Source organism: Podarcis filfolensis (genome assembly GCF_964270895.1).
Source record: "Podarcis filfolensis genome assembly, chromosome: 8".
NCBI lineage: Eukaryota > Metazoa > Chordata > Lepidosauria > Squamata > Lacertidae > Podarcis > Podarcis filfolensis.
Genome location: NC_139611.1, coordinates 86,911,288 through 86,928,392, shown reverse-complemented (window position 1 = coordinate 86,928,392; position 17,105 = coordinate 86,911,288). Strand labels below are relative to the sequence as shown.

General features: G+C 50.3%; 1 protein-coding gene across 1 annotated transcript in view; it reads left to right on the top strand.

The window, feature by feature from the left end:
- The first annotated feature begins 1,234 nt into the window (after positions 1-1,234).
- The window catches only part of RTN2 (reticulon 2), a 33,016-nt gene continuing 17,145 nt past the window's right edge, over positions 1,235-17,105 (top strand). The window contains exons 1-4 of the mRNA XM_083627541.1: positions 1,235-1,350; positions 9,687-9,731; positions 11,774-12,268; positions 14,974-15,222. Coding sequence (XP_083483667.1) covers positions 1,320-1,350; positions 9,687-9,731; positions 11,774-12,268; positions 14,974-15,222 — 820 coding nt within the window. The 5' untranslated portion in view covers positions 1,235-1,319. The remainder of the gene's footprint in view (positions 1,351-9,686; positions 9,732-11,773; positions 12,269-14,973; positions 15,223-17,105) is intronic.

Here is a 17,105-nt window from a genome sequence, read left to right as displayed (position 1 = left end):
CCTCTGAATACCAGTTGCTGGAAGCCATAGGAGAGGAGAGTGGACCAGTATACCCGAAGGAGCGCCTCCACCTCCATCGTTCAGCCTCCCAGACACTGAGGTCGAGCTCCAAGAGCCTTCTGGCAGTTCCCTCACTGCAACAAGTGAAGCTACAGGGAACCAGGCAGAGGGCCTTCTCGGTGGTGGCACCTGCCCTGTGGAACGCCCTCCTACCAGATGTCAAGGAAATAAACAACTATCTGACATTCAGAAGACATCTGAAGGCAGCCCTGTTTAGGGAAGCTTTTAATGTCGGATGTTTTATCACATGGGTAGGCAAACTAAGGCCCAGGGGCCGGATGCGGCCCAATCGCCTTCTCAATCCGGCCCACGGACGGTCCAGGAATCAGCGTGCTTTTACATGAGTAGAATGTGTGCTTTTATTTAAAATGCATCTCTGGGTTATTTGTGGGGCATGGGACTTTGTCCATTCCCCCCCCCCCCCACAAAATATAGTCCAGTCCCCCACAAGGTCTGAGGACTGGCCCACCACGGCTGAAAAAGTTTGCTGACCCCTGTTTTATCATGTTTTTAGTATTCTGTTAGGTCCAGAGTGGCTGGAGAAACCCAACCAGATGGGCGGGGGTATAAATATTATTATTATTATTATTATTATTATTATTATTATTATTATTATTATTATTGCCATTTGCCAGGGATTGTTTCCTGTGACTCCTGCATTGGGCTAGATGACCCTTGGATCCCTAGATCCACCCTGTTGACCTGGTGGTGTTCAGCCCTCCCAGCATGTAATGATTCGCCCCCCCTCCCCAATTCTGCTCTGCAGCGATAGCAGGAGGGCGGGACTACATGTTGAGTGGCAGGCAGGCAACCCACCCTCCCATCCATCCATCTTTCCTCCCTCCTGCCTGGGCGGGCCTTCTCCATCCTAAGGCGAGCCAGACCTCTCCCTCTCCACGACCACCCCTCCTCCCTCACCCCACCCTAAAGACCCCCCCCAGGCGACCTCCCTCCCTCCTTACCTGCCCCTCCCTCCCTGCAAGGTAGGCTCCTCCGACTCCATCCCTCTCTCTCTCTCTCCTGCATCTTCTCCTGCATCCTTTGTCTGCATCGCTTCTTTGTCTCCTCGCCCGCCTCGCCCAGGCGGCCCGCGAGCCTCCGGCCGGCCCCGGCCCCCTGCCTGCCTGCCCTCGAGGCGGCGGGCCGCGGCGGGGGGCAGGATGGGGCCGCGGGGGAGATGAGCAGCGGCGGGAGGCGGCGGAGGCGCAGGGGGGCAGCGCGGCCGCAGCGCGCATCCCGCATGGACCACGAGGCGGGCGATGGGGCAGGTCCTGGGATTCGCCCATTGCAGTAGGTATCTTGTGGGGCAGGGAGAGAGGGCGGGAGGGCGGGCAAGGCTCCTTATTTCTCTCCCCCCCTCCTCCAACCCCCCCCCCAAAAAAACCCCCAACCGCCCATTTTGGACGCCCCTTCTCTAGTCATCGATTTTTCAAAGCATCGCCCATTTCCTCCCAGGCAGGTGTGGGAAGAAAAAACAACAACAATATCCATTCAATAGCGTAAAAAATGTATATTTTTTTGGGGGGGGGTTGATGACTTTCCATGGGGGGGGGGGACAGGGGAGTACCACTCCCTAGTGGAGGATGGGAAGGGTTTGCCAGCGCTCCCCCCAAAAAAACCCCACTTTCGTTGCCCCCCCAATGCATCTCCTGGACCTGGTGTTCAGCTGGTCCTGAGAGCTATTCTCATTTCTGAAATATTTATTTATAGACATGTTTACCCACCGTTTGTGACTCCTGCTCCCCCCCCCCCCCCGTGTCATGCACACACACAGAGACCTCACAGTTTTCAGGTGTGAATGTGTGGAGGGGGCGCTTAATTGCGTTTGCGTTTGTGAAAGCAGATGTGGAAAGAGGCCGGCTCCAACTGCACTCTGCACGTGCTCTTGGCTGCTGTTTGGTGCGTCCAAAGGTTGAACCTCCTGCAGCTTCTGGGAGATAAACCCACGCTACCCCCACCCAAAGATGTAACTGTAGGGCTTTTCCAGAGATTAAGAGAAAGAGAGAGGAGGAAAACAGCAGTCGCGAGAGATTCCCTTTGATTAAAAAAGGGTGCATAGAAGCAAGTGTTTGGTGCAAGGCTAGGGGAGTAGAGGTCATTTGTGGTGTTTTTCTAGAAGGATAAAGGAGACGGCTGTGGGGAGAAATTTCTGGGCAAGACTGTGATGCCAGATAAGTTTAATAAGGAATAAGGCCCATGGAGACTTACTTTCGTGTAGGTGTGCAGAGACATCACCTTGCCAACAAAGGTCCATATAGTTAAAGCTATGGTTTTCCCAGTAGTGATGTATGGAAGTGAGAGCTGGACCATAAAGAAGGCTGATCGCCGAAGAATGGATGCTTTTGAATTCTGGTGCTGGAGGAGACTCTTGAGAGTCCCATGGACTGCAAGAAGATCAAACCTCTCCATTCTGAAGGAAATCAGCCCTGAGTGCTCCCTGGAAGGACAGATCCTGAAGCTGAGGCTCCAAGACTTTGGCCACCTCATGAGAAGAGAAGACTCCCCGGAAAAGACCCTGATGTTGGGAAAGATAGAGGGCAGAAGGAGAAGGGGACGACGGAGGATGAGATGGTGGGACAGTGTTCTCGATGCTACCAGCATGAGTTTGACCAAACTGCGGGAGGCAGTGGAAGACAGAAGTGTCTGGCGTGCTCTGGTCCAGGGGGTCACGAAGAGTCGGACACGACTAAATGACTAAACAGCAAGGTGTGCAGAGGATTGTATTGCAAGGTAACAGCCGGACATGGACCAAATCACAGCAAAGCATTTACATGGATTCACGGGACAGCTGGCATTAGGAGTGTCTATATTATTTATTTGTTGCATTTATACCGCAACTTTTTCTCCCTCCCCATGTGGGGCAAGTTAGGCTAAGGGATGCCCCCACCCCCAGGTCATGCGGCCGAGTGTGGATTTGAACCCCTGTCTCCCAGATCCTGGTCCTCATTTAACACCCACAGCAACCCTGGCAAGGCAGGTTAGTAGTCTGAAAGGGGCAGTAAGGCGGCCAGCAAGATCACACAAAGAGAGCATTGTGGGGCTGAGTGGTGAGATTCGAACTCTGGTCTCTCCCAGGTCCTGGCCAGAGACTTGAACCACAACACCTCACTGGTGTCTCTGCTCAAAGCAGGGCAGGCCGTGGATTCCCGCAGCGGAAGAGCAGAGGGCAGAGGCAGCTGGATGGGGAACTGGGCTGAAGTCTCTGGCAAAGTCGAAAACCTGCTGGCAGGGGCTCCGATGGCGCAAGAGGAAATTGCTCTCTTTCCCCTCCATTACCTTTTGTAGGAAGTGAGGCTTGCAAGACATTGTAATAATAATAATAATAATAATAATAATAATAATAATAATAATAATAATTTATTATTTATACTCCGCCCATCTGGCTGGGCTTCCCCAGCCACTCTGGGCGGCTTCCAACAAAATATTAAAATACAGTAATGCATCAAATATTAAAAGCTTCCCTAAACAGGGCTGCCTTCAGATGTCTTCTAAAAGTTTGGTAGTTGTTGTTCTCTTTGACATCTGGTGGGAGGGCATTCCACAGGGCGGGTGCCACCACCGAGAAGGCCCTCTGCCTGGTTCCCTGTAACCTCACTTCTCGCAATGAGGGAACCGCCAGAAGGCCCTCAGCGCTGGATCTCAGTGTCCGGGCAGAACGATGGGGGTGGAGACGCTCCTTCAGATATACTGGACTGAGGCCATTTAGGGCTTTAAAGGTCAGCACCAACACTTTGAATTGTGCTCGGAAACGTACACTGTGTGAATTCAAGCTTGGGCTGCTGACAGCTGGTGGACTTTTTGGGGAGATACACAACTAAGCACCCAGAGCAGAATTCTCCAGCATTTGGAGCTGTGAAAGTGTTTTTGTGTGCAGCTCCTAGCACGCTGCTGGGACGTTGGCACGGGAGCAAAGTCTGTTTTCAGTGGACTTTCTGGAGGTGTGGGGCTTCTGCTCTACGAAGGTGGCATCTCCAGCATGTTTGCAGCTGAAAGTGGACCTGGGGACATAGGAAGCCGCTTTATCTGGGCCCTTGGGTCTACCTAGCTGAGAATTGTCTACACAGACTCAGCAAGGTTTCAGGCAGAGGGTGTTCCCCACCCTACCTGAAGATGCACTCAGGGACCTTCTGCTACAGCCCTTTCCCCATAAGCTGACCCACTTGGATATTGATTCTTTAGGGAAGCTGCATCTCCTTGAAATTTCAAGGTCTAAAACGGAAGAGCCGAGCTTGGCCCACTCGCGGGATTCCTTGACTTGGCCCAGGAGAGGCGTGAGGCCTCAGGGGAGCCGAAGGCCAAGGGGAGCCAGGGAGAGTTGGGCATAGGCGGGCGGTCTTCTTTGGGCAGACGTTCTTCTTTTTTGCCTGCATAGCTCAGTGGGCAGAGTGCCTGGCACATGCAGGAAGCTAAGCAGGCTCAGCCCCGGACAGCTTTTGGATGGGAGACCAGACCGGCAGCCCAGACAATGGCACCATTTCCACGTATCTCGCGTGTTTGGCCTTCCCCGCTGAGCATCTCGCCCCAGACTCCCGAATCCACCAGGATGTCAAGTGCCAACCCCTCGGGTCACAACTGGAACCGGAAACTAAAAGCGGAGGAGGAAGAGGAAGATCCCTTCGACAAAATGATCTCCTGCACCGGTTGCGCCTCTTTCCACTATGCGATGCGATGCGAGGTGAAGAGCTTCAAGGCCCACATGATGGAACATGAGAAGCAGAGGGTGACAGAGCTGCACAGGAGACAGAAAGGGCATCTGTTAAGTTGTGGGTGAACATATCAGAAAACACAGCGATTCTTCAGACAGCTTCTTCACAGGCCAGAACAGAACTGAACTGAATGGTTCAGCCAACCTGCTTATGTAGAGCTCAACTACAAAGCAACAGGATCAACTTTCTGTAACTATCCAATCACTGAACGTCACTTTCAATTCCTTATTTGCATATGCGGACCTGAGTGAAAACTATCTACAGTATCCCCCTGCTGGCCCAGGGTGAGAACCTCAGTCCATAACAGCATCAAACCACAAGCTGACAAGAGCCAGCTTTGCACAATGGGTTGCGTTCCCTTGCTTGGCTTGGCAGAAGTATTTAAATACTGGCAGTGAAGCACAGGGGTTGAGTCCTGGTTGAAATGTTGCTGTGGGAGGTGGCTCAAAGAGATGGGAAGTAACTTAATGGATTACTCTTCCAGTAATCCCCTGGCTAAACTCTTCTGGTTTTTAACAGAACAAGCAAAACTCATTTTCTTGCCAAAAGATAAAAGGTAGAATTAAAAAACAAAAAACGGAAGCGCCTTTGTGGAAGCAGAGAAAGGGAGAGAGCAGGAGAAATTCCACACACCTGAGATGTTTCCTCCTTGTGACTGGGCATGCTTACCTGTCTGGCCCCAGAGCATTCTGGGTAAAAAAAGGTAAAAGGTAAAGGACCCCTGGATGGTTACGTCCAGTCAAAGGTGACTATGGGGTTGTGGCGCTCATCTTGCTTTCTGGCTGAGGGAGCCGGTGTTTGTCCGCAGACAGTTTTCCGGGTCATGTGGCCAGCAGGACTAAACTGCTTCTGGCACGCCAGAGTACACAGAAACACCATTTATCTTCCCGCCGGAGCAGTACCTATTTATCTACTTGCATTGGCGTGCTTTCGAACTGCTAGGTTGGCAGGAGCTGGGAGAGCGCAACAGGAGCTCACTCTATCGTGGGGATTCGAACCGCCGACCTTCTGATCGGCAAGCCCAAGAGGCTCCGTGGTTTAGACCACAGCGCCACCCACAATAGGTTGGTCCATAAGGTGGGCGCCCATTCATACATCCTGGGTATACAGGTTCCTTTAGATAAAAAAACCCACACACATTATGCCTCTTTGAAGGAGAGCCTCAGGTCAATCGCAGAGGGAGTGCGAAAGGTCCTGAACTCAACCCCCACATCACCAGGCAGTGCAAAGATGGACACCTGCCTGCAACCCCAGAGAGCCATTAGCTCAGCGCAGATCGTGTGGAGCTGGGTGGATCAATAGTCTGTCTTTGCAGAAGCCAGCCAGCTTCCTGGGCTCCTTGATTCTTACATATATTTTGGAGTTTGCTGGATCCGGCCAATGGCCCTTCTGGCTAGCATCCTTTTTCTCCCAGTGACCATGAATTCATCCAATCCGCTTTTAAATCCATCTAGGCTGGTGGCCATCACTGCCTCCTGTGGCAGGGAGTTCCAAAGTTTAACTATGTACTGCAGTGAAGAAATACTTCTTTGATGTGTCCTGAATCTTCCAATATTTAGCTCTTTTATCTATCCACTTTCCCTATGCCCTGCATAATTTTTAAAACTTCTATCATGCCCCCTCTTTACTCAGCTTTCTCTAAACTAAAAAGTCTCAAACACTGCAACCCTTCTTCATATTGGAGTTGTTCAGTCTTGTATTGTAATCTCCTTGGGGCAGGGATCTGCCCCTTTGCCCTTGGTCATGTAAAGCGCCACACTGTGATAATTAAACTTACTTAATTATTTACAGTCATTCCTCGGGTTACAGACGCTTCAGGTTGCGCATTTTCGGGTTGTGTACCGCGCTGAACCCAGAAGTATCGGAACGGGTTACTTCTGGGTTTCAGCACAGAAGCGCTAAATTGCGCTTTGCGCATGTGCAGAAGCGCTGAATTGCAACCTGCGCATGCACAAACATGGCGCTGCGGGTTGCAAATGTGCCTCCTGCACGGATCATGTTCACAACCCGAGGTTCCACTGTACGTACGTACTTACTTATTTATTGGAGTATTGAATGGTTTGAACAATCCCCAATGCACGGCTGTAGTTGGAGAATTTTAATTTCGAGCAGACTTCAGTCCAATACAGTCGTACCTTGGAAGCTGAACACATTGGCTCACGAACGATCAAAGCCCGGAAGTGAGTGTTCCGGTTTTTGAACGATTTTCGGAAACTGAACATCTCCGGCGCGGCTTCCAATTGGCTGCAGGATGTTTTCGAACAGTTCTGGGAGTCAATCAGACTCCCGGAACACATTCTGTTCGAGAACCAAGGTACAGCTGTACAGAGAAAATCATGGCAATCAGAACCCCACTCCTGTCTCGGGGCTCCTACCTGAGTGTTGCCCCCTAGTGGATGGGTGTGGAGGAAGCAGGGACATGGTGCCACAGTGCCCCCTAGTGACCCCAGTCCCACGAATCCAGTCCCATTCTTGCAATCGCTTCCTGATGTTTCCTGCTGCTGGTGAGAGACGAACGTAGAAATCTGAGGGCTCCCTTGGACAAAAAACAAGGACCCCAGCCAGGAATACCAGAGCAAAACAGCAGTAGGCTTGGTCTTGATTGATGACTGTCGCGACAGGACTCCCACCTGCCACCAGGTGGAACAAGATGGAAGCCCCAAACAAAAGAGCCCCCAAACTTTTATTAGCTGCTAATCCCCATGTTACACCCCCCCCAAACTACATCATGGTTACATCATGAAAGGGGAGGTCTGGTGGCAGGAATCTGAGCATCCTGGACCCTGCCCCATGGTTCCCCTTGCCCTCCACCAAACACCCACCAAGTGGAACAAAAGAGATCTTTACATTTCCCTGTTTCCCAGCCAAGTTAACCACACCCTTTTGTCTTCATCTGGGTTTGTTCTTTCTGGAATGGCTACCTGTCTGGCACTCAGGTATCAGGATGCCAGGGATTATCACTCAGGCAGAGGGGCTGCTGAGTAGCTGAGCTCACATGTCTATATGAATTTCTGAAGTTGTCCCAGTGAGCCAGTACATAGGTACGTTGATCAGTGAATTCTTATATTTGGTATTGTGCAGCAGAGGCTCTTTGAATAGACAGGAAGGAACTGATGCAGCGTTTTGTGGGGACAAATCACAAAAGTGATTGTGCTGGTTTTGGTAGTGGGCTGCATGGGCATGATATCTGCTGGAGGGGCAACTCCCCCAACCTATACATAAATTCCTGCAACAGTTGGAAGGCAGAGTCCGACCGATGACTGTGGGGCGAGGCTTGTTTACCTGCACAGGCCGCTGGCGAAGCTCCAGATGGTGCATTGCATGTGTAATGCGTAGAACACCCAGGCCTGGGTGGGGTGAGCTGAGGTCATTTCCCAGATCTCCTGCTTGGTTTCCTGTGTGCATGGAGGGGGGGGCATGGCCTGCCCAGATGGCCTCGCCAAAGCAAATAGCTGCAGCTCATCCACCTTGCCCTGCCAGCAGATCAGCTGCCAAATCATTATGTAATGATAATAATAATGCATTGCAACGGTATATAGTGTTCTAGAGCAATCATAGGCAGTCATTTAAGACCCAGGGCTGCAGCAACATGCAATTCAGTTTTAACAGTTGTACATCAGAGGTTCCCAAAGCGAGCGGTACGGCCCCCCTGGGGGAGGTGGGATTCCTTAGGGGGGTGCTCAAAGGCAAAGGGGTCTTCGGAGGAAGCAGGAGGTGTGAATGACTCAGACTTTGAAAGGATCACTGGATCAAGTTCATCAGTTTTGTTAATTGAACTAAGTGGTTTTAACTGGACGTTGAATAAATGTGTGATTAGTCCACTGCTTCTGTTTTGGATTTTTATTGTGTTGCTCTCTTCCTTGGTGAATTGCGCAAACTGCAATTCTGAATAATGCTTTTTAGAGGGTAGGGTGGGAGCACTGGGGATGAGTTCGTGGAACCCAGGGGGCCGGGGTCTGCAAAAGTTTGGGAGCCGATGTCATAGCTCATCAGCAGAGCATGCATTTTACCTGCGTAGGGACCAGAGGTCAACCCCACCAACTCCAGTTCAAGGATCTCTTGAAAAAAGCTCTGGCTGATAATAGTAAAGGTAAAGGGACCATTAGGTCCAGTCATGGCCAACTCTGGGGTTGCGGCGCTCATCTTGCTTTATTGGCCGAGGGAGCCAGCATGCAGCTTCCGGGTCATGTGGCCAGCATGACTAAGCCGCTTCTGGTGAACCAGAGCAGCACATGGAAACGCCGTTTACCTTCCCGCCGGAGTGGTACCTATTTATCTACTTGCACTTGGAGGTGCTTTCGAACTGCTAGGTTGGCAGGAACTGGGACCGAGCAACGGGAGCTCACCCCGTCGTGGGGATTCGAACCGCCGACCTTCTGATCGGCAAGCCCTAGGCTCAGTGGTTTAACCCACAGCGCCACCCGCGTCCCTTAATAATAGGCCGATGATAGTAAATGGGGCCAGTGATTTGACTCAACATTCATAAGACAACCCTCCTCCAAGGATCTCAAGACAAAGAAAAAATGAGTACACAGTTTGCTGTCTCAACCTCAGAACAACCTTGTGAGGTAGGACAACAGCCAGCCAGCAAGCCTCCTCTTGGTTGAGTGGGGATTTGAACCCGTGTCTTCCTAACCTGGTGTTCTGACCGCTAAGCAGTGGCATCTTCTAATGTCCAGGGTTTTGATCATTTTGACTGCATCATCTCCATAATCGTTGCACAAAAAGCCCTATAAGATTCGCCACCCTTGCGTTGTAGCCAGGAGAGAAGGACCAGCCTCTTGGAGCCATGTGATGAATTCATGGCGTCGCCAAGATTCGAACGAGGGACCAACGTCAGTCTCCCTGTTGTGCATTACTAAAAGTGTGTCTCTGTGTTAATGGCTCTGGGTTCTAAGGTCTTCCTTCTCTCTTTTGCAGAAGAGTCGCCGTCTACCGCTTCCACCACACCTGACTCCACAGATGGTGAGTAACCACGGGACGTTTTGCACAGGTGCCCAAGACTCATAGCTGTCAACTCTTCCCTTTTCTTGCGAGGAATCCTGTCAGAGCTGCCCGAGGTCCCAGCTCACAAAGGACCAACGCTGCTTCGTTGTTAAGTACAAAAGTCTTTATTGAAGTTCAGTTTCACTTCCAGAGCCGCAGCGTGCAGCTCTACGTCTCAACTGTTAGACCGCTGATGCTCCGTCTGAGTCTCCTCCCCCCAGACACCAATTTAAGACTCTAGCCTTACTCCACCTCTTCCTCAGTTCCTTCCGCCTCTGGTTCCGCCTGTCCGTTGGGGTCTCGCCCTTTCTAGACTCTTCTGACGCTGAGTCCCCTGGGCCTTCTCCCTCCCTCCGGCGGGCTTTAAGAGCTGGTTCCCCATCCGGGTCTCCTGCTGTTCCCCGCGCCTGTACATTTGAACTTGGCGCATGCGCCCAGCCGGTAACTTTTCTCCTGACCGTTTCACTGCTGCTGTCACTGCTTCCCCCTTCGGGGGGGGCTAGCTGCAACTGACCTCCCTTCTGTTCCTCCACTCTCCGACGGAGGCGTGGTCAGCCCTGACTCACTCTCTGGAGGAGACGCTGGCCCTGACACATGTGACTCCTCCCCCCCACTACGCTCTGGTGGGGAAACTGGTCCTGATCCTCCACTGCTGCTTTGGGGTTCCCCTCTGGCTCCTTGTTTCTGGTGCGTCCCCCCTGGGACCCCCCTTGCCCTGACCATCGGCGCCCCCTTCTGGGAATCTTCTGATTCGCTGGAGAAGCTCATGGAATCTCTCGGGCCACTGTCATACTCCCCTACGCTGCCCTCGGATTCTTCCCCTTCGCTCTCCATTTCCTCTCTCCCCAGTGCTCCTGCTCCTGAGCCCCTGACATCCTATTCGGAATAAGGGAATTTCCTTTTAAAAAGGGGAAAGTTGACAGCTATGCCAAGACTGAGCTCGCAAACCCTGGTTAAGACTCCGGTTGAGAGGGCCCCGGGTTTCTTAGAGAAAGAAAACAAACGGTTCAATATGTAAATCAGAAAGTGTCACAGGCTGGAAGGACAAAAGGGCAAAGTGCAGCTCCATGGAGATAATAAAGTATTAGAGCTCAGTTGGTTAGAGCGAGGGGCTGATAAGGCCAAGCCGTTTGGGACAGCTGCATATTCCTGCCTTGAAGTAGGTGATCAAAACCCAAAGAGTGCAATGATAGTATTGAATTTAAAAGATAAGGAAGTTGTGGTGTGGCGGAGGGAAGTCGAGTGTGGTGGCAGGAATGTAAAGGGGGTGGAAAGGATTTATGTTTGTGTAAATAGTAATTTATTTTTGTGTATTGTTAGGATGTACTTTCTTTTTTCTTTTCACATTATTAAAAACTCAGTAAAAATAAATTATTAAAAACACACACAAAAATACGGCTTTAACAGTGAGTCCGTAAGTGACTGTGGAGGCCAATTCTGGATCCACACGTCCTTCCATAGTGGGGACATTGGTTTCTGGGCGGGAATTGATCACGGTGTGGATTTGCCAAGCGTGCCTTCCTCTTAGCACGTTTCTCCCTTGCGTCCTGAGTTCGAGTGTCTTCAAAGCCTTTGGCAAAGGCTGTTCTCCAACTGGAGCGCTCGCAGGCCAGTGTTTCCCAGTTGTTGGCGTTTATACTACATTTTTTAAAGATTTGCCTTGAGAGAGTCTTTGAACCTCTTTTGTTGACCACCAGCATTACGCTTCTCATTTTTAAGTTTGGAATAGAGCAGTTGCTTTGGAAGACGATCATCAGGCATCTGCACAACATGACCAGCCCAACAAAGTTGATGTTGAAGAATCATTGCTTCAACATGGGTGATCTTTGCTTCTTCCAGTACACTGGCATTTGTTCGCCTGTCTTCCCAAGCGATGTGTAAAAATTTCTGGAGACAAACACACACACACACACACAGACCACCAACACAGAGGGAAGAGAAATGACCGGGGGGGGGGGCAATTGTGTCCAGATAGATGGAGGTGATCTTGTACCTGCAAGGTGACATTTTTCCCTCCCCAGGTGGCAACGATGAATCCGACTTCCCTGAGCTGCAGACGGCGAGGGAGTTCTCGGAGGACGAGGAAGACGAGGAGGTGTCTCTGGAGTGGGGGACCCCCCGGGAGCTGACTTTTTCCTACATCACCATCGCGGGGCCCCTCAACAGCAGCCCGACACTGGGGGAGCACGGCCCCCGGGGCAGGCGCGACTCCCAGACCCGCCGGGCGCGGGCCCTGCTGCCGCGTACGGACACCTGCGAGACCTTTGTGCCGGCGCTGGGGGACAGTTTGGAGAATATCCCCAGCCTCTGCCCGTCCCCCGAGGGAGAGGGGGCGCCCCCTCCGGTTGACGGCCAAGGACTGGACCCTTTCTTGGGATGGGAAGCCCATGCAGGCTCCGTGGAGGAAGCAGACCGAGGGGAAGGAGAGGGGGCGCCAGGGTCGCAGAGGCACAGCCCCCCGGCGCAGGCACTGGTGGGGGGCCAGAGCAGCAGCAGAAGCAGCGAGTCGTCCTCAGGTATGGGGAGGGGTACCCAGAAATGGGCGCTCCAGGGGAAGCCTGGGATGGAATTGTGGCCACGAAACACAACTCTCGCCTTTGCTTCTTTGCCCGGCAAAGAGCCAGTGTGGTGTAGTGGTTAAGAGCGATGGACTCGTAATCTGGTGAACCGGGTTCGATTCCCCGCTCCTCCACATGCAGCTGCTGGGTGACCTTGGGCCAGTCACACTTCTCTGAAGTCTCTCAGCCTCACTCACCTCACAGAGTGTTTGTTGTGGGGGAGGAAGGGAAAGGAGAATGTTAGCCGCTTTGAGACTCCTTAAAGGGAGTGAAAGGCGGGATATCAAATCCAAACTCCTCCTCCTCCTCTTCTTCTTCTTCTTCTTCTTCTTCTTCTTCTTCTTCTTCTTCCGAAGAAAACACATCTGGTGTCTTTCAAAACAATGTTGTTGTTTTTTGAAACCCTTTTAAGCATGGCTTTTACCGTATGGTTTTTACGTGCAACGTTTAGGCACATTTAGACAATCCTTATAGAATTCCTTCAAATTTGTATGATGAAACATAAGCTGTTTCCTAGATCTTCGTCAGCATGGTGGGAGAATATGGAATCGTTTCATAAAGGTACAGTGGTATCTCAGGTTACAGACACCGCTAACCCAGAAATAGTACCTCGGGTTAAGAACTTTGCTTCAGGATGAGAACAGAAATCGTGCTCCGGCGGCGCGGCAGCAGCAGGAGGCCCCTTTAGCTAAAGTGGTGCTTCAGGTTAAGTATAGTTTCAGGTTAAGAATGGACCTCCAGAACGAATTAAGTACTTAACCCAAGGTACCACTGTAAAGGTAAAGGGACCCCTGACCATTAGGTCCAGTCATGGCCGACTCTGGGGTTGTGGTGCTCATCTCGATTTACTGGCCGAGGGAGCCGGCGTACAGCTTCCGGGTCATGTGGCCAGCATGACTAAGCCGCTTCTGGCGAACCAGAGCAGCGCACGGAAATGCCGTTTACCTTCCCGCCGGAGCGGTACCTATTTATCTACTTGCACTTTGATGTGCTTTTGAACTGCTAGGTTGGCAGGAGCAGGGACCGAGCAACGGGAGCTCACCCCGTTGCGGGGATTCGAACCGCCGACCCTCTGATCGGCAAGCCCTAGGCTCTGTGGTTTGTTTCATAAACCCATCTTATTTTGAATGAATATATGTGAATGGAAATATCAAATGCTGTGGAGCAGTGCTCATGTGAAACAGTAGTCAATATCCGGAATTTCTGTTCAGTGTTGGACATTATATTTGCTGAATACACAAAGCTTCACAGCTTGTCTTTCATCGTACAGAGTTTGGTACCTCTCTTCGTTTAAAGACTTTCAGAGACTTTGAGTCTGAGATTTCATTTTGAACTTGTTAATGTTTGAAGGAATTCTATAAAGATTCTCTATTACGTATATATATGGTCATCGTGTTGCCTGAACATTGTTGACGTTCTCTTTTGCAACACAGGGGTTTATTTGGATACCTACTGGTTTTTACGTGCAGCTGTTGCAAACTGCTCTGATATTTTATTTGTGAATATTCCTGTTTAAAGAGATAGAGAGATAAATTGCAGGCGATCAATTGTTTGTATAAATGTGCCTCTACTTGGTAAGATCTGAGGCACTGAGAACGAAGATTTCCCCCCTATACAGATCTCAACCATAGAAACATTACAGAGATTTGCAACATATCCATCTCTATCTGCGTAAAAGTGTGATATTATAAACAACTAGGAGGCAAGGTAGTGATTCCAGATCAATTCATCCATACCATGTGATCCCTGGATGGCTGGGGGTTGGAGTAGAGTATCCGTGGGGGTCCCATCTAACCGAACTATTCTACGATTCAATTTTTTAATTCTTTATTGCATTTTAAAATTTTACAAAGAAATCATATATTAAACATAACATCCAAATATTCAAACTAAAAAGAAAAAGTACAAAGCAAACAAAAACAAAGATATAAAAGGAATATAAAAAGAAGAAAGAGCAAAAGGAAGGCGGGGGAAATTGATCAAATACACCAAATTATTCAAAGAATGCGAACAGTGATTTGATTGTATTCTTTCTTTCTTTCTTTCTTTCTTTCTTTCTTTCTTTCTGTTCTGTTCTGTTCTGGAAAACTGGTTTGAATCCCTTCAATTTTGGTTAACTTCCCTCTATCTCTTTGCGGTTTCAATACTTTCCTTTAGTAGCGAATAGTCTGTATTCATTTGTTAACAGCATGGGTAGGCAAACTAAGGCCCGGGGGCTGGATCAGGCCCAATCGCCTTCTCAATCCGGCCACAGACATTCTGGGAATCAGCGTGTTTTTACATGAGTAGAATGTGTCCTTTTATTTAAAATGCATCTCGGGGTTATTTGTGGGGCATAGGAATTTGTTCATTTTTTCACCCAAAATATAGTCCGGCCCCCCACAAGGACTGAGGGACAGTGGACCGTCCCCCTGCTGAAAAAGTTTGCTGACCCCTGGTTAACACCAATTTCTCCCATAGAACTGTGAAATTAATCTGGGCAAAACAAAGTATTGTTTTTGGAACCAAATTTTATCAGGTAGTTTTTGGAAGCTTTTCCATTCCTTTTTCCACCTTATCGCCCGAGTGGTTTCTTATCAGGTCTGTCATTTTGGAATTCTACGATTCTAAGAGGAATAAAAGTGTTGTGAACCTTCTGGTTGGTGCTGTCCACTTTCCCCCAGAAACTTCCCTGGAGGACCTGCCGCCACCCGACGCCTTAGCGCCCCACCCGGAACCGGGCGCCCCTTGCGGTGCTGACACCACCCAGCACCCAGCACTGACCTCATCCGAGTTCTGCCAACACCCGTCGTGGGACGAGGAGGTGGAGCAGAGGGAGGAAGAGGAGGAGGAAGAAGACCGGGCGCCAGTCTCAGAGCAGCGTCAAGCAGAGCTGGACCAGTCAGGGAACACTCTGGAAAAATGCCCCCTAGGTGAGCGAACCACCGGCAGCTTGTTCAGACAAGGAGTAAGCTGAGCTGCAATTCCCAGAGCGGCAAAAACAGCCGGCTCCTCTTCCCAGGGAGCTCTGGGAATGGTAGCGCTGCGAGGGGGGTAAGGGGCGCTGCCAGAGAACGTTCGGCGCCCCAAACTATAACTCCCAGAATTCTTTAGGAGAGGGGGAAACTGTGACTGTATCACAGCCCTGTATGCTGTGAATGCGACCGGAGAATGATGAGGTGCCGTTCCTTAATAGCTTTTTGCGGAGAATTTGCAGGGTGTTGCTTTTTTTTTTTTTTACTGGCTGCCTCCATGAGGACTACAAACTTGCATATTAAAATGAAAGGAAGGGAAAGCTCCAAGTGGTCTGCTTAGCTAGAGGCCTTATTCTGCAACTCGTGAGCTGCCGCACATGGATATTAGTGGGGAGGTATTAAATGAAAAATCAATAAAAAGCATTTTTTTTTAAAAAAAAGGATATTAGAGGGGAGGGGGGCATCTGTGGCTTTCTAGCATCTCCCCCGCCCCCGCCATGCCTGAGTTTTCATGGCGTTGGCCTAGTAAGGCCTTCTTCGCCCACAAAACATCCCTACTCACCCCCGCTGGCAACTTGCCCGGGCCGGGATGGTAGCCGAGTCGAGTCAGCGAGTAAAAATAGCTTCTGTGCTGAGCGGAGCAGGAATTGGAGCCAGAAGGGTCTCCTGCGTGTGACTCTCAAATATTCCTCTCTCTCCCCTCGCCACCCGCCTCTCTCACACGGCAGCTGACTCTGCGGCTGAGCACCTGAGAAGGAACGCTCTTTGTCTTCCTCTCTCACACACGCAGCCCGCTCTGCAAGGCTGGCGTTGGCTCCCAGTTATAATAATAATAATAATAATTTATTATTTGTACCCCGCCCATCTGGGCGGCTTCCATAGAAACCAAAAATACACTAAAATATCACAGATTAAAAACTTCCCTGAACATTCCCGGTTTCCGGCTCCCAGTCCCTTTAAACAGAGCTGCGCAAAGCAGCATAAATGAGGAACTGAAGCATTGCGGAGAGAATATAATCTCCTGGTGATGTGTGCACACCCAGAGTCTATTTGCGGGCACAAAAGCCCAGTTTTGTGTTTAACCCAGAAGTAGTAGTAATAATAATTGTTGTCGTTTAGTCGTGTCCGCCTATTCGTGACCCCCTGGACCAGAGCATGCCAGGCCCTCCTGTCTCCCACTGCCTCCCACAGTTGGGTCAAACTCATGTTTGTAGCTTCGAGAACACCATCTCGTCCTCTGTCGTCCCCTTCTCCTTGTGCCCTCCATCTTTCCCAGCATCAGGGTCTTTTCCAGGGAGTCTTCTCTTCTCATGAGGTGGCCAAAGTCTTGGAGCCTCAGCTTCAGGATCTGTCCTTCCAGTGAGCACTCAGGGCTGATTTTCTTCAGAACGGATAGGTCTGATCTTCTTGCAGTCCATGGGACTCTCCAGAGTCTCCTCCAGCACCAGAATTCAAAAGCATCCATTCTTCGGCGATCAGCCTTCTTTATGGTCCAGCTCTCACTTCCATACATCACTACTGGGAAAACCAGAGCTTTAACTATACGGACCTTTGTTGGCATGATATAATAATAATAATAATAATAATAATAATAATAATAATAATAATAATAATTTATTATTTATACCCCAGCCACCCTGGGCGGCTTCCAACAAAGTATTAAAATACAGTGGTCTGTTAAACATTAAAAGCTTCCCTAAAGAGGGCTGCCTTCAGATGTCTTCTAAAAGTCTGGTAGTTGTTCTTTTTGACATCTGATGGGAGGGCGTTCCACAGGGCAGGCGCCACCACCGAGAAGGCCCTCTGCCTGGTTCCCTGTAACTTGGCTTCTCGCAGCGAGG